A 22,533-nucleotide genomic window follows, 5' to 3' on the forward strand; every position below is an offset into this window, starting at 1 on the left:
TGCTGATGAGGTTTATCATGAAACCTGTGATTGGGAACTGCTTGGGGGGGGGGAAGGTTATCAATTTCCATCAGATGATTACACAAATTGCTGACTGTAGCAAAGGCTGACCCTGCCATCATAAATCAGGAATTTTATTAATGCAAAAAAAAAATTCACACATACTTAGAGCTTAGGGAAGAGAACACACAGCCCTAGTTCTGATAACTTGCCATCATGTTAAAGAACATGATTATGTAGTACTGTAACCAGGAATGTTAACAGGTGCTTTCTGTAGATAACATGTAGCAAACTTTATCCAACACAACTCCAAAATTCAAATGGACATATTTGACCTTATTGAAAAATGCATGTCTTGCAGGACATTTGAGGTTTTGAATCAGTTTTGGTCATCCAATGTCAAGAAGACATTAATGTATTAGCAAGGGGTTGGAGAGCAACAAAAATTATGAAGTGGGAGATTCACAGAATTGCATTTGTTTTATTAGAGACAGGGTACATCATTGAGATGCTCATATGTTGAAAAGCAGACGTATTGAAGGTATAAGCATGCTAATTTAACTTAAACTGTGATAAGGTACAAGCATAAAATTAACAAACTTCAGAGATGAGCAGCAATGAAAAGTGATTTTGCTCCCACGAGTGGTAGTGCTGTGGCATTCCCCCTCCCCCAAAGGCTATATAAATTAAGATGTGGTTTTGCATTTAGTTTTGGATCAGTCATAGCCATAGGCACTAGCGGGTTTGCAGCATAGTTCTAAAAGAGGCATAAACTCATCCTATTCTTTCTTTGGCCTCCTTGTCTCGAGAGACAATGGGCAAGCGCCTAGAGGTGGTCAGTGGTTTGTGGAGCAGCGCCTGGAGTGGCTATTAAGGCCAATTCTGGAGTGACAGTCTCTTCCACAGGCGCTGAAGATAAAATTGGTTATCGGGGCTGTTGCACAGTTGGCTCTCCCCTTGCGCTTCTGTCTGTTTTCCTGCCAACTGCTAAGTCTCTTCGACTCGCCACTCTTTAGCCCCGTATTTATGGCTGTCCGCCAGCTCTGACGATCACTGGCAACTGACTCCCACGTCTTGTGGTCAATGTCACAGGACTTCATGTCGCATTTGCAGACATCTTTAAAGCAGAGACATGGACGCCCGGTGGGTCTGATGCCAGTGACGAGCTCACTGTACAATGTGTCCTTGGGGATCATGCCATCTTCCATGCGGCTCGCATGGCCAAGCCATCTCAAGCGCTGCTGGCTCAGTAGGGTGTATTTGCTGGGGATGTTGGCCGCCTGGAGGATTTCTGCGTTGGAGATACGGTCCTGCCACCTGATGCCAAGGATTCTCCGGAGGCAACAAAGATGGAATGAGTTGAGACGTCGCTCTTTCTGACATACATTGTCCAGGCCTCGCTGCTGTAGAGCAAGGTACTGAGGACACAGGCTTGTAACACTCGGACTTTTGTGTTCTGTGTCAGTGCGCCATTTTCCCACACTCTCTTGCCCAGTCTGGACATAGCAGACATAGCTGGACATCCTATTATTTGCATTTATTTACAATATGATATTTCCAATAGCAACAATTTCACAATATGAACTATTTTTCTGTTTTCTGAATTCACTTTATACTATAAAGTGGATTCGGATGCTGCACATTTCAACAACTTCCATTTGTATTTATTCAGAAGTCACTTTTAGACCGGCATCTGTGAGAGATTTGAGTCAATTCCCAGTGTGTTGAGAGGTTCATATTGAACGTGAATGTGAAAATTGTAATACTGGCTTATTGGGGTGATATCCTACTCTACTCATGGCCAGATTGGTGAACTTAACAGCCAAATGCTCTGGGACTTTATCTCTGACATTCCTGGTGCTTTATCTCTGACATTTCAGACTGAATAAACAGTAACAATGTAACTTTTGTTTGTACAATAATAACAATTCAAATGCAGCAACATCGTTGCCAGGGTCAAACCATCACAGTTGTCCTTGTCTTGCTTCCAGAAGAACAACCAGATTGCAAATTTATCAGTAGAACCGTTCTTGATTTTCACACTTTGAGGATAAAAAAAATTTCAGGATAAGTAGAGTCTTGTGGGAAACATTCTAAATTTTATGTCATGCACTAATTTGGCATTGATTTAACAGTGATTGTTTCAATACAGGTAGCGGATTTGGATGATGAATTTGCTGAATTGGTTCTGGAACTGTTAAGTGAGAATCTGGATGCAGTTCCTGCTGAGAAAGTGAGTTCCTTAAATCTTCTGAAGATCATGGGTTACATTTTTGCATGTGGACGGCGGACATAAACAATGGCAGTCTGCCCGCGCAGCCCACACGTCACGGAGCCGTCGCGATATTAAACATGGCGGCTTATTTAAATGATGTGGAGGGAGTGGACGGTCCACGCCCAGCAATGGCGTCAGCAGCCTTTGCGCAGGTGCTGACGCCATTTTTAAAGGGCTTCGAGGTCTTCCATTCAATTTAGATTTTTAAAGGAAGATGTTATAAAAATTTTTTTAAACATTTAATATGTCCCTTCTCCCAAACCCCCCATAACCATGTAATTAACTACTTGCCCTCTTCCCCCTCCCAAAACACTTCCCCTGCCCACCTGACCTTCTACCCCCCCCCAAAGTTCATAAACTTTAATCTTTACCCCTTCCCACTATCCCCAAAACCAATGATATTAGTTTTACCCTGCTCCCTCCCCCCCACCTTCCGCACTGAAAAACTTACTGCTCCCCCCTCCCCACCAGTGTTCTGCCTCGGATCCCTGGACGGGGACTCAAAGGTGTGGGAGTGCCGGCCACCGGTACCAATATTGCTCAGGAACGGACAGTGGGAGCGGGTGGGTCATTTACTCGTTAATTTAAATATTTAAATTTGGCTCCAGTCACCGAGTGGCGGGGGGGGTGCCGCCATGAGGCCTCGCCGCCGCCAGCAATATCGGGCTGGGCCTTCCTGGCGTCGAGGTCCATGGCGGGTCTCTGCCAGAGTTATTTTCTGGTTCCCCCCCCTTCCCCCATCATGATCCCTGACATAGAGGGGCTGTAAAATTAAGCCCTATGTCAGCATTACTTGTCATTCATATTGCTCTGCAGTCTAGAAAGAAGCTTAAGGGTGGACATCATGGACATATATCTTGTGAGGTTGTGCACCTGGTGTGAGCCTCACTACATGGGAATGTGGGTTGGTCCTGTAGTGTTACAGCTCTTTCAACAACCCATGTCTCTGACATGCCAGAAGTGAAACCTAACTGTCCCCCCCAAAAAAAATCAATAGAAGAAAGACAGATTTGCATTTGTCTAGTACCTTTCACATTCTCAGGATATCACAAAGCACTTCACAGCCAATGAATCACTTTTTAATTATTTATTCTCAACTTGTGGGCATTGCTGGCAAAGCTGGCATTTTTGCCTGTCCCTTGTTGCCCTGAGAAGATGGTGATGAGCTGTCATCTTGAATTGCTGAGCAAATGTAAGATCCAATTTGCACACAACTAGGTTGCACAAAGTAATGAGATGAATGATCAGTAAATTTGTTTTGGTGGTATTGCTCAAAGATTGATTTGGTAGGAATATGGGATTAGTGTAGGATTAGTATAAATGGGTGGTTGATGTTCGGCACAGACTCGGTGGGCCGAAGGGCCTGTTTCAGTGCTGTATCTCTAATCTAATCTAATTGAATGCTGGCCAAAAACCAGGAGAGCTGCCTAACCTCCTTCAAGTAGTGTAGTGGGATCTTTTTTTTGTCTACTTGAACAGACAGACAGGGCCTTGGTATATATTCACACCTGAAAGCTGGCACTTCAAACAATGCAGCACTCCTTCCATGGTGTGCTCAAGCCTATAGTAGGGCTTGAACCCACAACCTTCAGGTTATTGCTAACTTGAGGCCAGAATATTGGGCCAGACCAGTACGACCAGAGCAAATAAATTCAAATTAGTGAATGGCATGAGCTGAAAGAATTCATCTGGGAGGAAGGGAATTTTTTTTCTAAGTATTGGCTAGTTATCGTGAGAAATTTCGAAAGAAGATGACTTTTAGATTATTTGCAAATCAAGAAAAATTATAATATGAGAATTTGTCAGCTACTTAGTTACACTAAGATGTTCAGTTATCTTGAAATACCAGAATTGTATCTTGACCCCCTCTGTTTAGCAAATTTGGAAATTGAAAGTAAAATAACGTGACTTAAAACAAAAACTGACCCTGGATATTTTAAATACAGTTAAATGCAGCAATCCGCCGAGTCACGTTAGCACAAACAGGAGTGCCAGTTTTGTGTGGAAGTGCACTGAGGAACAAGGGTGTGCAGCTGTTAATGGATGCCATCACAAAGTATCTGCCAGCCCCAAATGAATGCCAGCATGACTTTATGTGAGTATTTGGGTTTCAGAAATGATGGTATTACAACTTCACAAGAGCATAATCAAACAAAAATTGAAACCAAGTCATAAATGCAGATATTAGTATATTAGGGTGACTAAAAGCTTGGTGAAAGAGGTACGTTTTAAAGAGGGTCTTAAAGAAGGAGAGGGAGAAACAGAGTGGAGTAAGGAGGGAATTACATATCGTGGGGCCTGGACAGTAGAAGGCACAGCCGCGAATGGTGGGGGCGGAGATACATAAGACAGAGTTATAGAGTCATAATCAGATTGGAGGAATAGAGCTCTTGGAGGGGTGTAGGGCTGGTGGAGATTACAGAGCTGGGGGGTGGTGAGTCCATCAAGAGTACTGAACACATGAATGAGAATATTAAATTTGTTGTAATTAGACTGGGAGCTAGTGTAGGTCACCGAGTACAGGGGTGTTATGTGAGCGGGTTTTGGTGCAGGATAGCAAATGGATGAGCAAAGGTTTATGGAGGGTGGAAGATTGGAGGCCAGCCAGGAGAGCATTGGAATAATGGAGTCTGGAGGTATCAAAAGCATGGATGAGGCTTTCAGCAGCAGATGGGCTAAGGCAGGAGTAGAAACAGTCAATGTTAGGGAGGTGGAGGTAGGTAGTCTTTGTGTTGGAGAGGATATGGGGTCGGAAGCACAGATGTTCATCATATAGAACGACAAGTTTGAGAATAGTCTAGCTCAGCCTGAGACCTGAAGGGTCAGGAGTAAGCTGTAGCTGCACATTAGCTGTAAATAAAACTTATTTCTTTCTGAAGATAAAAAGAAAGGGGTTGAAATCAATGATGAGGGAACAGAGTTCATGTTGTGGGAGTTGTGGTGAGAGGAGAAGATGGCAGAGGCAGTAGCTTTGCTCTTAACCTGAAGTTGTGCCTCATTCAGAACTGGATGTTGGACAAGCTGGGTCAACCCAGAGACAGTGGAAAAATCACGAAAATTAGTTAAGAAGTAGAGCTGGATGTCATCACCATACAGATAGATGCTGACCTCATGTCTGTGGATGGTGTTGCCAAGGAGCAGCATGTAGATGGGAAAAAGAAGGGAACCAAGCAGAGATCCTTGGAGGACTCTGGAGATAATGGTGCCGGGCATGACAAGAAGCCATTCATGGAGATTTACTGGCTCCAATTGAATAGGTAAGAGTGTAACCAAATAAGGACAGTCCCACTCAGCTAAACAGTGGAGAAAAAGCATTGGCAAAGAATGGTGCAGTCGGACATGTCAAAGGCTTCAGAGAGGTCAAGAATGATAGTGTTAGTACACAGAGGATGTCAGTTGTGACTTTGATTAGCGCCGTTTCAGTACTGTGGCAGAGTGGGGGAACCTGATTGGAGAGTTGGAGGTGTTGAAACATTGAGTTGCTGGAAAGATGGGCATGGATTTGAAATGCAGCAATCTGTTCAAGGACTTTGGAGAGGAAAGAGAGGTTTGAGATGGTGCAATAGTTTGCAAGGACAGAGAGTTTGAGGGTGGAATTTCTGAGGGTAAGAGAATGATGATGGCACTTTTGAAAGGGAGAGGAACAGAACCTGAAAACAGAGCCATTTACAACGTCATTTAGCTTACAGGCTAGGAAGGGAAGTTGGATGGTGAGCAGTTTATTGGGGACAAACTTGAGGATATCTTCACCCATCACCCTTGTATTTGTTGGCCTACATTGGCTCCCTACTAAACAACGCCTCGATTTTAAAATTTTCATTCTTGTTTCCAAGTTGCTCCTTGGCCTCGCCTCTCCCTATCTCTGTAATCTCCTCCAGCCCCACAACCTTCCAGGATCTCTGTGCTCCTCCAATTTTAGCCTCTTGAGCACCCCAATTTTAATTGCTCCACCATTGGTGGCTGTATCTTCAACTGCCTAGGCCCTAAGCTCTGGAATTCTCCCTACACCTCGCCACATCTCTACCTCTCCTTCCTCCTTTCAGACGCTCCTTAAAAACCTATGCCTTTAAACAAGCTTTTGATCACCTGCCCTTATATCTCCTTATGTAGCCCAATGTCAAATTTTGTTTGATAACACTCCTGTGAAGCACCATGGAATGTTTTGCTACATTAAAGGAGCTATCTCAATGCAAGTTGTTAATATTACTTGTTTTATATCCTTGCAGCAGTTATAAATTCTGCCATAGACACATAATCCAAAAGCGGCCTGACTGTTGAATACTACATAATCATCAGTTTTGAACAAGAAAAAAGACCTTTGATTATCAGCTCTCAATGTTGAGTTATTCATGTTGCTATGCAGTATTCTCTGGTTTGTGAATAATGATTGAGCCAATCTTCTACATAATTCAATAATGAGTTCTCTGATAGGTCATATTGGTTTGTTTCATTGACTGTCTGTGAAGTATATTTTATATAATAAAAACATAAAGTTGTCAATATATCTTTAAAATGTTTTCCTCATGTTGACATTCTCCCCATTGTGTTTTCAGACATTGTTATGGGGATGATCTGTGTGCTCTTGCCTTTAAAGTTGTTCACGATAAACAGCGTGGACCTTTGGTGTTTGTCCGCATCTACTCTGGTGCAATGAAACCTCAGTCAGCTGTTTACAATATCAATAAAAACTGCACGTGAGTACTTAACTGGCTGCTATAAAGTAAAGGACTTTTGCCCAGCCCTATGGATAAACAAGTAATATTTTCATCATGGAAAGCATGGCCCTGGTCTAACTTTAATTTCTATTTTGTGATGTGTTGCAGTGGTATTACTGCTGGGGAATGGCAGGGTTGTTTCACTTTTTGACATCTAGTATCGACATCAAGCATCAGTTATAGTACAGGCTCGACACACAGAAACATAGAAAATTTACAGCACAGAGGGAGGCCATAAGGCCCTGATGGCAGATATGAGAAATAGCATTTTACAATATAAAATGCTCACATTTAAATTTAAGTATTTTGGAGGGGGAAAAGGGCAAATAGTTATTGTACTTGTTATTGGGGGGTGCGAAAGGGACGTTAGAAATTTATCTAATTCCGGGGGATATATGTCTTTGAAAATTTAAATTGACCGGCAGGGCTGGCTGCCCTTTAAAAAGGGCGCCAGCACCTGCGCACCAGCAGCTGATGCTATTGCCGGGGACGGGCATGTGCAGACCGCCATTTTTTGAGCTCGCTGCTGAGATTGGCAGCGGGCTCTTAAAATCCAGCCCTATGTCAATCATTTGTCTCTGTTACCCAGACTGAAGCTTGAGCAATTTTAAAGGCACAAGTACAGCGCTTTAAACCAAAGAAAGACTAAGGCCCCGATATCGGTAGCGGTCTTCAGATCGCGGGTAAGCCTTGAGATCGGTGGAGGGCATGGGGCTTAAGATCACAGGGGTCGGGGGTGGGGGGCGTGATTGGTGGGGTCAGCTGATCATGACAGATTAGCTTGTGGGGTCAGGAATGGGAGGAAAGCACTCCTGCTCCTCTTGGCCCACAGCCACTGCAGGAAAAGCACTTACCTGCTGGATCCGAGCGTTTTCACTTTGCTTCTGCTGCCAGTTTTCCTGGGCCTTGGGAAACCTGGTCAGCAGCTGCTGATTGTAAAAGTCAGTTAAAATCCGAGGCACATAGCTGCATTAACATATTTAAATTACTGACCCGCCTTTCAGGACCAGGCTGCTTGTACACCCCAATCCGCCTTGGTTAAACCAGAAGTAGACATGTTCACATGGCATTGTTTTAGATTTTCAGCACTTAAATCCCGCCTCTTCTACCTGTCCTGCCCTAAATGGACTAAAATTCAGGACTTATTAATTATTATTATAAACTCAACAAATCGAGGCATTCAATATTCAGATAGATGAGCAGAACAAACATAAAAAAGTTCTGTATGTCATGTTGTATCTAATATATTGTATATCAATCATATTTCATTGCATGTAATATTTTTCTGTAAATAGTGAGCACTTTGGCTCAGTTAACAGCAGGCAAGTATTTAAATCATAAACATATGTTGTGAAAACTAGCATTTTTTACTGAAATTATTCTTGCTTGTTTGTCATGTGCAGGGAACGAATGAGTCGCCTTTTACTGCCATTTGCTGACCAGCAAATTGAGATTCCTGCACTACAAGCTGGAAACATTGCACTAACTGTGGGACTCAAACAGGTGGGAATGCTATACCTCTGTACAATCACATTTTCATTAACATTGATTAGCTTCTTGAAACCTTTTGCTTTACTAGATTTGAGTCTGTGTATTGATAGGTGTGATAGCAAGCAAAAGTATTGTTGCTGTTGATGACAATAATGAAAATGATATAGATGTAACACGGACCATAACATACAGCTAATTCTAGTCTAAGATCTGGCTGAAAATTCACATTGGGCTGCTGGAACAGTGTTGTTTGACCTTGTGTTTGTTTTTGGCCCCTTTCCTCTCCCTGGTTTTACTCACTGCAAATATCACCAAAGAAAGGAATAAGTAGTCGGCCACATGAATGTGTCTTAAATTCTGACCCAGGTTTGGTCAATGGGTGATGAACTGTTTTGGAAGGGAAGTGATGACTGAGTAGATGTTTTGCCTCCAGGAATATTGAAGAGGGGAGAGAAAGCTAAATATAACAGGGTGCAGTTTCCCCAGGGGTTTCCTCATCTCCCGGTGTAATTTTGGTGGAAACCCTGGGAAAACTGCAGAAACAACAATTTACACATTTTGGGGGGTTTCCCCCTAATCTTGCATCGATTTTAAGGTGTGAGACCAGAATCCACAGTGAGATTCCAGGCAAACGTGTATACATTTGACCCAGGTTAATGCATTATGTCTAGTAACTTATAAAGTTGCCTTCATTTCCTAATTGTTTTACAGACCTATGGAGATAGTCATGTCACAGTTTCCCTTGCTGTAGCAAGATTTTTCACCAACATCAGTTAACACCAGTTATGGGAACATTGGAGTAAATTGGCATTGGTTTAGATACCAGTTGGGGGGGCACCCAAGTTGGGAAATACCAGTTCAGTGCACAGCTATATACAGAAGACCATCACAAGCAGAGATCATACAATGTGAATATTTGATATATTTTTGCATTACTCTCAGACAGCAACTGGTGACACAATAGTTTCATCAAAGTCGTCGGCAGCAGCTGCAGCATGTCGAGCAGGGACGGAATCTGGGAAAAAGCACAAGGAGCAGGACGGTCCAGTGTTGGCTACAGTTGAGATTCCAGAGCCAGTCTTCTTTTGCACAATTGAACCACCAACTATGGCGAAACAATCAGGTGCAGTACAATGTGTTTATGAATATCCAGCCTTATTTTCTTGCCAAATAACGAGACTGCATTTTGCAAATTCTTGCAGTATTTGCTGTATACCCAATCTGTAGCCAATAGCAGATATGTTTCCTATTTTATATTTTCAAACTGATATACAAACACTTGTTTTTGCATATAGATCTGGACCATGCTCTTACCTGCCTCCAGCGGGAAGATCCCAGTTTAAAGGTGAAGATTGACCCGGATTCTGGTCAGGTGATGTATAACCTTGCGCTCACTGGTCATACGTTTTTGCTTTGCCATGCAATATCGTGCTTATCGATATTGGGTGCTATTAACTTCGTTAGATCTCATTTCTATGTGTGGGTACCCAATTAGAAGTCAGACTGGAATTTCAGCTGCTACAAAGGCACAGTGCACGAATGAAGTCCTGTTCTATGACTGTGCTGAAATGTTATGATATCAAAGATCTACTTTGACAGCCTTGCTATGTAAACTGACAACGCGGAGATGCAAAGAACATCCCGGTTGACTGAATTTCTGTCTCTTTCTGGAGAATCATTTCCTTTTGAGAAGCTTACAGTCAATCCACAGTGTGGCAAGTCAGTATTTCAGTGCATTCTGCATCAAACTGTATCTCTCTTTCACCACCCCCTCCATTTACACTTGCTCTTTGTCTTCACAATTAGAAGTACTACTTAGTTTAATTTGGAAAGGCTGTTTTGTGGGGGATGGGTAGATTAGTGCACACAACCGGTTACAGTATTATGTAAAATTAAGAATATTGTCAAGATCAGGGATGTCCAGCTTTTTCGTGTGAGGGGCCACATTATAATTTTTGTCCTACATAGGGGGCCAGTGAGCAAATTTCAGAAAGATAAAGGTATTAGAAATAGGGCATAATGGGTAAAAAAAATTACTAATCTCTCTTTTTCCAACAATTCCTCCCTTCGCCCATCACGCAACCGGAGCGGAAACACACTACTGCTCGGCATGGCCCCGCACTCAGAATCACACATCCCCTCCCTTAGTTAACACCCCCACCATCTCTGTGTCCTCACCACCCCCCTCAACATCTCTGCCTGCTCACACCTCCTGCACTGTCTCTGCATGCTCACCACTCCCCCTCCACCGTCCCTGTGCATACCCCCCCCCCCCCACCGTCTCTGCGTGCTCATCCCCCCCCCATTGTCTCTGTGAGCACACCCACCCCCCCCACTGTCTCTGCGTGCTTACCCCCTACTGTCTCTGCGTGCTCACCACCCCCCTCAATGTCTCTGCATGCTCACCACCCCACCACCGTCTTTGCGTTCTCACCCCTCCATTGTCTCTGCTGTTCACCCCCCCCCCCCCCGCCCCCCCCACCGTCTCTGTGGGCTCACCCTCCACTACTGTCTCTGCTGTTCACCACCCCACCGTCTCTGTGTGCTCACCCTCCACTACTGTCTCTGCGTGCTAACCACCCCCCTCAACGTCTCTGCATGCTCAGCCCCCCCCACTGTCTCTGCGTTCTCACCCCCCCTACTGTCTCTGCTGTTCACCCCCCCCCCCGCTGTCTCTGCTTGCTCACCCCCACTCACTGTCTCTGTGTGCTCACCCCCCCCACCGTCTCTGTGTCCTCACCCCCCTCCCCCATCTCTGTGTGCTCACCCCACCCTCGTCTCTGCATGCTCGCCCCTGCCACTGTCTCTGCTTGCTCACTCCCCCAACTGTCTCTGTTTGTTCACCCCCCTCACACTGTCTCTACGTGCTGACTCCACCCCCCCCACTGTCTCTGTGTGCTCACCCCCACAACTGTCTCTGTGTCCTCTTTTTCCCTCCCCCCCCCCCTCACAACTGTCTCTGCGTGCTCACCCTTCCCCCCGCTGTCTCTGCATGCTCACTCCCACCACTGGCTTGCCTGCTCACCCCCAAGTGTTTATGCGTGCTCACCCCCATCGCCCCCACTATCTCTGCATGCTCACCCCCCAGTGCCTCTGTATGCTTACCCCCCAGTGCCTCTGCATGCTCAGCCCCCCAGTGCCTCTGCATGCTCAGCCCCCCAGTGTCTCAGCATGCTCAGCCCCCCAGTGCCTCTGCATGCTTACCCCGCCAGTGTCTCAACATGCTCAGCCCCCCAGTGCCTCTGCATGCTTACCCCCCAGTGTCTCAGCATGCTCAGCCCCCCAGGGCCTCTGCATGCTTACCTCCCAGTGTCTCAGCATGCTCAGCCCCCCAGTGCCTCTGCATGCTCACCCCCCCAGTAACTCTGCATGCTCACCACACCACCCCTGCCAACTGATGGCACCAGTCTTCCCAGCAAGTCTCCCCTCCCCCGCGCTCTTATTTGATGAAGGTCCATGTGCAGACAAATTGGTGAGCTTCCATGTCAATCGCATGAGCTTCGCAGGGCCCCACATTCACCTTCCTGCTGCTCGCTGCAGGAAATGAAGAGTAGTGACTGCTCAGGTACAAGCTGAACTGCACTAATTCTCCGCTCACTATTAACAACTTGGGAACATGAATGGAACAAAATCAATCTCGCCCCTTTCTGTTCACAAGTTATGAAGGGTTGGTGGGCCGGATTGAAAACTCTGGCAGGTCGGATTCTGGCCCACGGGACACATGTTGGACAACCCTGGTCTAGACAGATGAATATGCAGAACAGTAGTGAATAATCCTTAAACTAATCGATACAAATTATTTAATTGATAGTAAGAGCATGGGAACAGGAATTTGCTGTTGTGCCCCTCAAGCCTGTTCCCCATTCAGTTAGACTAACTTTATTTACCCCCTGAAACAACAGTTGACCGTTATCTACTGCTTTGATAGACTATTTTATGTGGAATGGGTGAGCTGCACATTGAGATAATCCACGATCGAATCAAGAGAGAATATGGAATTGAGGCATATCTTGGACCCCTCCAGGTGGCCTACAGAGAAACTATAATGCAGTCTGCTAGCTCAAGTGGTAAGCTCTTAATGCACTGTAATATTGAGCCAAATTAATGTTATTGAAAAAATGTCCTAAATGAGATGTTTTGGTTCAAATTTTCCACTAAAATTACACTAGCTGCCCAGAGAGCGGTGGAAACTTTTTCAGACACGACTCCATTGACTGCACATATGGCCCTGTTGCTTCCAGTATTTCCCACCAATGAGGTGTCTAACACATCCACTCAGAAATGGGCAGGCATGTTATAATGACTCACAAATGACAGGAAATCCATTGTGTGATGTATTACTGTCAGATTCACCTTAATAATATTAGCTGCAAGGGACATTTGCTTGTTTCTAGCATGCAGCATTGTTCTGGGAAGAGGGGAATTTAAGGATTTGGTTCAACTGTGCTGCCAAGTGAACTCGCTAGCAGAGATTGCTAGCGAGCACAAAATACAAACTACCCTGGCTTTGGAATTATCATCAAGAGTCCAGGGTCCATCTTCGTCACTGGCAAAAGTTGCACCCTGGCAAGAATTCATCGAGATTCTGCAATGTACACAAAATTCTGGCCTTCATCTTTGTAGTATGGAGGCCAAAGGCTGAACGACTTACAACAACAGCAAAAAATGTTTTGCATGAAATCACAACAGATTTCAACCGCAATAATGTAGAAAAATATCTGTATAATGGTTATACAGTACATTTTGGAGGTGCTGTCTTTTGGATGAGGCATTAAACCAAGGCTCCATCTGCCTGCTCAAGTATATGTAAAACAACCATGGTACTATTTGAAGAAGAGCAGGAGAGTTCTCCCAGTGTCTTGGCCAACAATATCTCACATTCAACATCACTGAAACAGATAATCTGGCCATTTATTTCATTTCTGTTTATGGGACTTTGCTATGCACACGTTGGTTATCCTGTTTACTTACAATGACTACACATCTGAGGACTATATATCAATACTCTATAAATGCAAGTTGTTTCTTTCTTTAGATACACTGGACAGAACAGTAGGGGATAAACGTAACCTGGTAACAGCTGAGCTTTCTGTCCATCCATGGCTAGGAGAAGGGACAATGTCAACGCCCCTGATTGAGATTTCAGATCAGATAATGGAGCAACTTTCTAAAGAAACACTGCATGCCATAGAAAATGGAATCAAAAACTCATGCTTGCAAGGTGCCAAATAATGTCTAATTTACGTCATTGAAATGTGTTCATTTCTTTTAGATTTATTTCACTTATTTGCATAGATGACAAACTGTACTGATTCTGTAGCTTGCATAAAATGTGAAGTCTGAGCAAATGGCAATTAAGTCCATTTGCCTCTTTCTTGTTGTAGGTCCTCTGTTGAGATTCCCTGTTCAGGATGTCGTGGTTGCTCTGCAGTCTCTAAGTGTACATCCTGGAACATCCATGGCAATGATTTCTGCGTGCGTGTCACGTTGCTTACAGAAGGTAAGGCCTTAGGAAATCCATCCTAAATACTAGGGCTGTAACACACAGTTGTGTTTGTAGATAGTACCAGATGGCTGCCTGTGTTTACAGGGTAATAATCTGATTGAGATGTTCAAACAACATCATACTCTAATGAAGGGTCACTGTCCTGAAATGTTAACTCTGCTTCTCTCTCCATAGATGCTGCCAGACCTGCTGAGTATTTCCAGCATTTCTTGTTTTTATATCATAATCCACAAGGTAGTTTATAATTGCCAGCTGAACTCTGAAATTAAATTGCTGCCTTGGAAGTGCTCCAGAATACCCATTATATACACTGTTCATTCTAGTGGTAGTTTTGGTGCATGGCTGTAGTATTGAGCCACTGATTGATGAAATTACCCATTAACACTTGCTGAATTTGCACCGAATCGTCGTTGATTTACTGAAAATCTATTGAGTAATACTTACTGAACCTGGAATAAAATGGAAAACAGTGTTGCAATAGTAAACAGCAGCCATAGTTTTCAGTGCTTCTCACATGCTGGAAGGTATCTCAAAGCACATTAAGGAGGAAAATAAATGGGAACACTGAGCAGGAGGGCAAGAATGAAAGATGGAGAGTTTATGGTGGTGAACTGAAGGCATGTTCAAAAGGTTTTTTAGTAAGTTTTTTGGGAAGGGAATATGGTGGTGATGATCTTCCCACAACATTGCTGCTCTTGTCCTTTTTGGGTGGTGATGGTCTCAAGAAAGGAAGGTGCTATTTAACCTTGGTGAGTTGGCACAGTTTATCCTGTAGACTATACACTACAATCACAGCGCACTGGTGATGGAGGAAGTGCCTGTTCAGTTGAGTGGCAGGAGCATTGATCAGGGAAACTGCTATGATCTGGTTGGTGTCAAGCTTCTTGATTGTTGTGGTTGAGTGGTGAGTATTTGTCACACTTTGAGCCTTTTAGATGATGAGAGGATTTGAGGAGTCAGGAAGTGAGCCACTCATTACAGAAAAGCCAGGTTCTCTCCAGTTCTTGTAGCCACAGTGCTGGTATGGCTGGTCCAGTTAAGCTTCTGATCAATGGAGACCCCCGTTGTGGTGGGAAACTTTGGGGCGGCACAGTGGCACAGTAGTTAGCACCACAGCCTCACAGCTCCAGCGACCCGGGTTCAATTCTGGGTACTGCCTGTGCGGAGTTTGCAAGTTCTCCCTGTGACCGCGTGGGTTTTCGCCGGGTGCTCCGGTTTCCTCCCACAGCCAGACTTGCAGGCTGATAGGTAAATTGGCCATTATAAATTGGCCCTAGTATAGGTAGGTGGTAGGGGAATATAGGGAAGGTGGGGATGTATTAGGAATATGGGATTAGCGTAGGGTTAGTATAACTAGGTGGTTGATGGTTGGCACAGACTCGATGGGCCGAAGGGCCTGTTTCAGTGCTGTATCTCTAAATAAAAAATAAAAAAAAAATTAGCAGTGATAGTGCTGTTGAAGGTTTGGGGGAAGTGGCTGGGCTTTCGCTTGTTTGTGCTGCTCATTACCTGGCATTTAGTCAGCCCAAGTCTGAAAGTTATCCTGTTGTAGGTTGACATGGGCTGCTTAATATCAGAGGAGCTAAACATTGAAATCAGCAGCAGGCATATGCTGGTGTTTTAATGGAGAGAGCAGAGCATCTTTGTTGGAACAGCTGATGGAGTGATAATTTATTTATTCCATTTTTTGGATAGGACATAACTGAAGAATTTTCCACATTATTGGATAGATGTTAGCATCATAGCTGTACTGGAACAGCTTAGCCAAGGGAATGCCTACCCTGTGGTGACAGGTCTTCAACACTATAGCTTGGAGGTTTTCAGGACCCGTCACCTTTACTTGTTTAATCCAGACTGCTTTAGGAGCATTTTCACTGACTGGTCTTCAGACAAGTGACAAGCATGGGCTTGAATCCTCATATGGATAGCAGATACTATGGGCTCCTCATGAGTCGTGTGGTGAGCCACACAACTTAGCATAAGATGAGCTAATGCACTGTGCTGAATTTTTCACTTCCACTAGTGTGCACCCTGCATTCATCCATATCTTCACCCAGAGCTCTGCTAATAAGATGACAACAGAAATTTGGGTGCAAACAGCACACTTCCATTTGAGTTCATCAACCCACTAAACTGCAACCGTATTGAAAAATGTAGATTTTTGTGAGCAGCGGTAGGGAATTTGCAACACCTGCCCTTCTTTCTCCTCCCTTTTCACTGTCCAAGGCCCCGAACACTCCTTGCAAGTGAGTGATTTACTTGTACTTCTTTCAAATTAATATACTATATTCACTGCTCACGATGTGGTCTCCTCTACATTGGGAAGACCAAATGCAGACTGGGTGACCACTTTGCAGAACACTTCTGTTCAGTCTGCAAACGTCACCCAAGCTTTCTCTCTCCTGCCATTTTAATTCTTTATCTTGTTCCCACTCTGACCTTTCTGTCCTTGGTCTGTGACAGTGTTCCAATGAAGCTCGACGAACAGCATCTGTCTTTCGACTGGGCACTTTACAGCCTTCTGGACTCAACATTGAGTTCACGAAATTTAGATCATAAACTGCCCCATTTTGTTTTGTATTTCTTTGCTGGTTTGATTTTTTTCTCTCGTTTCTCTTTTGTTGTCTTTGCTTTTGGACAGCAGCTATCTTGCCATTTAAACCTCCTCTAGACACATCTTTTGTTTCTTTGCTTGTCTCATTACCATTCCCTTTGGCCTTGCAACATGTAACTTTTTGTAATTTAATCTCTCCTGCCCGCCACCTTCCCTTTTATTTTTCTTCTTGCCCTCTCTCTTTCACTTGCTCAAAACTTATTACATTTCTAACTTCTCAGAGTTCTGATGAAAGGTCACAGACCTGAAGCATTAACTCTGATTCTGTCTCCACACATGCTGCCTGACCTGCTGAGTATTTGCAGCATTTTCTGTTTTTATTTGGGAATTTGCTTGTTGAAAAAATCCCCAAACCAAGTTTCAGTGTTACTGTTTTCAACACCATGAAGAATCATAGATATAAGCTGCTGCAGTAGCACATTACACATTGGCCATAGTCCTGGGTAAAGGTTGTCTGTCTTTGGAGAATGCTCAGGAAGCTCTAACAGGGAGGGAGAAAAGAACTTGTTTCCTCCTTTTGAAGAGGCACTTTTTGCTCTTGCCAGGCTACTTCCAGTGCCTCTGTGAAATTGGCTGCTAAGAGGCACACAAGTGGAATAACACTCCCCTGTTTTCTCTGTATAACGAAGGAGCTTGCCTTTTGTGACCACTTCCTCATATTTGAAAATTAAGTCTTTAACACATTGATGACCACATCCTGTTGCTTTGTGACACAGCATGTTGAGGCTCTAATGCACTGTTGAAATAGGAACTTTAAAAAACTCTGCAGTTTTCACAATGCCTTAAGTGTAAAAAGGGAACTTGAAACCTGTTTTGCAATGAATCGCATTCATCCTGCTTTTTTTTTTCTGACCTGATTTCAAAGACCCCATCTTATTTGGCTCAACCATTTCTATCCATTTGTGTTGGATACCTGTAGCATTAACTAAACTAGGCAGTGCTTCCTCTGTGGAAGGGGACCTGCAGTTTAATTAAAAAAGGTCACCATCAAACAGCCAATACAAACAAACAACCAAAAGCAAATGAAGACATAATGGGCTAAACTGATACTCCAACCCCAGTGGAGAATCATGTTTAAGGGAAGATGGGCTATAACCCTGTCACCCTGATAAAAAGCTGGTATCAGTAAAAGTGCCCATGAAGCTGTCTGATTGTCGTAAAAACCCATCTGATTTATTAAAGTCCATTTGAGGGAGGGAAACCTGTCGTTCTTACCTGTTCTGGCCTATATGTGACTCCAGTCCCACACCAATACCTGCCTTTGGAAGTTGCCTAGCAAGCCCCTCCATTGTATTAAACCAGTTGCACCAGTTTGAGGATGATGCCGACCCTCCCCAGACACTGAAGGGTAACGAGATGGGCAATAAATGCTGGCCTTGCCTGAGAGGCCCATATCCTAAGTATGAATTGAAATAAAATTCTCTAACCCACATTTCCTTCGAATACGACTCCCCACTGGGAGTGTGAGATCAGTGAATTTACCCATTTATCACAGATACATATCTGACAGAAGCAACAAAAAAGGGAGGATAAAGGAAAAGGAAAAAAAATGGAATCTCTAAAGAGATTTTCTAGATGTACAATCTGACAATCAGTGAAAATTAAAGAAAGATTCCATGCTACCTCAAGGGAATAGATTACTATTGAGAAAAGAAGTTGCTCGCCCTGTTCACTCAGGTCCCAGACGCCTAGTTTCCCTCACAGCATCGTTATCAATTCACACTTTCAGCAATTTTCCATGCAAAAGATTTAAAAATCTAAACAAGCAAATCTGACTGCCAGCAGAGGACATTAGATGCCCTGCTACAGAAAATTATAGTCCACACAAAATAAATTTGAATATGAATTAGAATAACAATGAATAGCTCCAAACAATAGAACTTTATGTCTAAAGTGTAACTCATAACTTATCCCCTCACTGGCCTACTTGGCTCTGTTCCTCCTACAATTTAAAATTATGATCCTTGCATTTATATCATGATCTCCCATCGCCCTATCTCTGTATTCTCCTCTAGACTTACAACCATCCTACAAACTCTATGTTCCTTTGACTCCAGACTCCTTTACTTCCCTCCCTCACTTTTGTCACCATTGACAGCCATGCCTTCAGGTGCCTTGGTACCACTTGCTGTAATTTCCTCCCTACTCCCCACTGCCTCTTCACCTCCTTCTACTCCTTTAAGATGCCCCTTAAAAGCCACCTCTTAGTATTTGCTCTTGGTTGCCCCTTCTAATCTCTCTCGCTTTGACTCAGCATCCCTTTTCCCTCACACCTCTGTGAAGGACCTTGGAATATTTTCTATGCTAATGGTGGTATATGAATGCAGGTTGTTGTTGTTGATGACTACATGGATTAGATCACAGTTGATTAGAAACTGGGTTTCAAGTTTTATGTAATTTGAGATCCAAAAAAAGTTAACATTGAAGCAACAGTTTCCTTTGTCAGTATATTTAAGGATTCAATCTCTACCTTGGTTACATTGATGAAGTAGTTTTACTGTCATAGAGTTATATAGCACAGAAACAGGCCCTTGGCCCATCATGTCCGTGCCGGCCATCAAACACCCAACTGTTCTAATCCCATTTTCCAGCACTTGGCCCGTAGCCTTGTATGCTATGGCGTTTCCTGTGCTCATCTAAATACTTCTTAAATGTTGTGAGGGTTCCTGCCTCTACCACCCCTTCAGGTAGTGCGTTCCAGATTCCAACCACCCTTTGGGTGAAATATTTGTTCCCTCAAATCCCCTCTAAACCTCCTGCCCCTTACCATAAATCTATGCCCCCTGGTTATTGACACCTCCGCTAAGGGAAAAAGTTTCTTCCTATCTAACCTATCAATGCCCCTCATAATTTTGTATACCTCAATCATGTCCCCCCTCATCCTTCTCTGCTCTAAGGAAAACAACCCTAGCCTTTTCAGTCTCTCTTCATAGCTGAAATACTCCAGCCCAGGCAACATCCTGGTGAATCTCCTCTGCACCCTGTCCAGTGCAATCGGATCCTTCCTATAGTGTGGTGCCCAAAACTGTACACAGTACTCCAGTTGTGGCCTAACTAGCGTTTTATACAGCTCCATCATAACCTCCCTATTATATTCTATGCCTCGGCTGATAAAGGCAAGTATCCCATATGCTTTCCTAACCACCCTATCTACCTGTGCTGCTGCCTTCAGTGATCTATGGACAAGTACACCAAGAAAAAAATTCTGGGTACTTTTTCAATTCCAGACCCTGAATTTGTCATTGGTCAAAATGACACTGTTCTTCTATGCATTTAGGCATTAAAGCAGGCTCAAAGTCAGGTGCTGGAACCTGTTATGAGCCTGGAAATCACAGTGGATGAGGATTACCTCAGTGTGGTGCTGGCAGATCTTGCTCAGCGAAGAGGAAGTATCCGAGAAGTTCAAAACCGGCAGGAAAGCCGAGTCGCATTGGCATCTGTCCCACTTGCAGAAATGATGGTAAGTTATAAACGCCAAAGAACAGCAATATAGCTGCACATCCAACTGACGGCACAATATTTGAAGGGATATGTGGAAGGTTGGACTAGGGTTTTTACACTGTAAACTCAACATTTGCAATGGAGAGAAGTTTAATCATTCTAAACCCGATGGGCCGAAGGACCCGGGTTCAGTTCTGGATACTGCCTGTGTGGAGTTTGCAAGTTCTCCCTGTGACCGCGTGGGTTTCCGCCGGGTGCTCCGGTTTCCTCCCACAGCCAAAGACTTGCAGGTTAATAGGTAAATTGGCCATTGTAAATTGCCCCGAGTGTAGGTAGGTGGTAGGAGAATGGTGGGGATGTGGTAGGGAATATGGGATTAATGTAGGATTAGTATAAGTGGGTGGTTGTTAATCGTCACAGACTCGGTGCCGTGCAAACAGCTATGAATAAATTATTCCAATGAGCAAACAGTGGAAAATTGGGGCAACTGGTTCACTGCACTGCTAACGAACCAGCTCTGCTCCAGCAAGGCAGCTCAAAAAGCTCAACTGCACTGACAGTGCTGTATCTCTCTATGTCTATGTCTAAATAATTACGAACACCATGAGCAAACTAAAAGTAAATTTGCTGTTAAAATTTTGTTTTCTGTTAGGTTCCCATGAGGTAATGTTCTTGGTTTTTTTATACTGATACTGAAACGCTGTAGAATGTAGCAGTTTTGTAATATAAACTTGAAGAAAGCCTTTTATTCTGGTCATATGTACAATATGTAAACAAAATAAAGGGAAGATTTTCCACTGTCAGTGCAGTTGAGGTTTTTGAGCTGCCTTGCTGGAGCAGAGCTGGTTCGTTAGCAGTGCAGTGAACCAGTTGCCCCAATTTTCCACTGTTTGTTCATTGGAATAATTTATTCATAGCTGTTTGCACAGCTTTGACCTTCTATAGAAAATAACTGTAAAGGCGAAAGGAGAAAGTCTGGACAATAGATCCGAATAAAGAGAAATGTACATTTAAATGTAACAGGGTTGCATATGGAATCAATATGGTTTCCGTCTTTATCAAACTTCAAAATTAATTTTTGATATTTGTCGGTCTAGGGCAAGGATGGGGAAATGTGGCAAAAATAAATGAATTGGAAGGAAACCCCAATGTGTGGTCACAAAACCAATTCTGTGAGATATTGAAGTGATGCAGCACCCAAACTCATGTTTCATAGATGGATGAAAAGTCATGCACCTGCATGAAGTGGCTGCAAGGACAGTTTTTTTTATTAGTTCCTGGGATGTGGACGTCACTGGCAAGGCCAGCATTTATTGCCCATCCCTAATTGCTCTTGAAAAGGTGGTGCTGAACCATCTTCTTGAACCGTTGCAGTCCATGTGGGGTAGGTACATCCACAGTGCTGTTAGTCAGGAAGTTCCAGGATTTTACCCAGCGACAGTGAAGGACGGCGATATAGTTCCAAGTCAGGATGGTGTGTGGCTTGGAGGGAAATTTGAAGGTGGTGGAATCCCCATGCATTTGCTGGCCTTGTCCTTCTAGGTGGTAGTAGTCGTGAGTGTGGAAGATGCTGTTCAAGGAGCCTAGGCGAGTTGCTGCAGTGCATCTAGTTTATGATATACACTGCTGCCACTATGCACCAGTGGTGGATGGGGTGCCGATCAAGCCGGTTGCTTTGTCTTAGATGGTGTCAAGCTTCTTTTATGCTATTGGAGCTTCACTCGTCCTCCAGGCAAGTGGTGAGTATTCCATCATATTCCTGACTTATGCCTTTGGGGAGTCAGGAGATGGGTTACTCGCTGCAGAATTCTCAGCCTCCGAACTGCTCTTGTCGCCACAGTATTTATACGGCCAGTCCAGTTAAGTTTCTGGTCAATGGTAACCCCCCCCCAGATGTTGAAGGTGGAGTAATGGCGATGGTAATACTGTTGAATGTTAAGGGGAGATGGTTAGATTCTCTCTTGTTGGAGATGGTCATTGCCTGGCACTTGTGTGAGACGAGTGTCACTTGTTGTTTATCAGCCCAAGTCTGAACGTTGTCCAGTTCTTGTTGCATGCAGGCATAGACTGTTTCAGTATCTGAGGAGTTGCGAGTGGTACTGAACACTGAGAGAACATCCCCACTTTTGACCTTATGTTGAAGTAAAGTTCATTGATGAAGCAGCTGAAGATGGTTGAGCCTAGGACACTATCCTGAGGAACTCCTGCAGTGATGTCCTAACGAGAACCTTCTAACTCTTTCATTGCATCTGATGGATACCCATACCTCAGTAAGACATGCCTTCAACTTACAACATATACACCTCTTCTGAGACCATTCCGAGGGCCCCTACTGGCAGGTGCCTGGGGATGTGTGGTAGATGTACTTAACTCTTTGGACTTAATAAAATGAGGCACAAGGCACAATTTCGACCCGGCCTCAGGCCTACCTGTTTCTGGACAGGGATCACTCCTTGCACCCAGTGCCCACCAGCCTTGAAACGCGAACAAC

At 44.0% G+C, this 22,533-nt stretch overlaps 1 protein-coding gene across 7 annotated transcripts in view; it reads left to right on the forward strand.

Annotated features, from left to right (window-relative positions):
* Nucleotides 1-22,533, forward strand: part of gfm2 (GTP dependent ribosome recycling factor mitochondrial 2) — a 60,433-nt gene that overhangs the window by 35,166 nt on the left and 2,734 nt on the right. For 4 of the 7 annotated variants that reach the window (XM_068029521.1, XM_068029524.1, XM_068029522.1 and 1 more), the window contains exons 12-21: nt 2,153-2,233; nt 4,222-4,370; nt 6,829-6,969; nt 8,394-8,493; nt 9,424-9,604; nt 9,777-9,853; nt 12,410-12,548; nt 13,517-13,702; nt 13,866-13,981; nt 19,879-20,061. In XM_068029521.1, the coding sequence (XP_067885622.1) occupies nt 2,153-2,233; nt 4,222-4,370; nt 6,829-6,969; nt 8,394-8,493; nt 9,424-9,604; nt 9,777-9,853; nt 12,410-12,548; nt 13,517-13,702; nt 13,866-13,981; nt 19,879-20,061 (1,353 nt within the window). Of the gene's footprint in view, nt 1-2,152; nt 2,234-4,221; nt 4,371-6,828; nt 6,970-8,393; nt 8,494-9,423; nt 9,605-9,776; nt 9,854-12,383; nt 12,549-13,516; nt 13,703-13,865; nt 13,982-19,878; nt 20,062-22,102; nt 22,290-22,533 lie in introns of those variants that run through there. The other 3 variants (XM_068029526.1, XM_068029525.1, XM_068029527.1) reach the window with 3 other exon arrangements.

Source organism: Heterodontus francisci, chromosome 4 (genome assembly GCF_036365525.1).
Source record: "Heterodontus francisci isolate sHetFra1 chromosome 4, sHetFra1.hap1, whole genome shotgun sequence".
Taxonomy (NCBI): Eukaryota; Metazoa; Chordata; class Chondrichthyes; order Heterodontiformes; family Heterodontidae; genus Heterodontus; species Heterodontus francisci.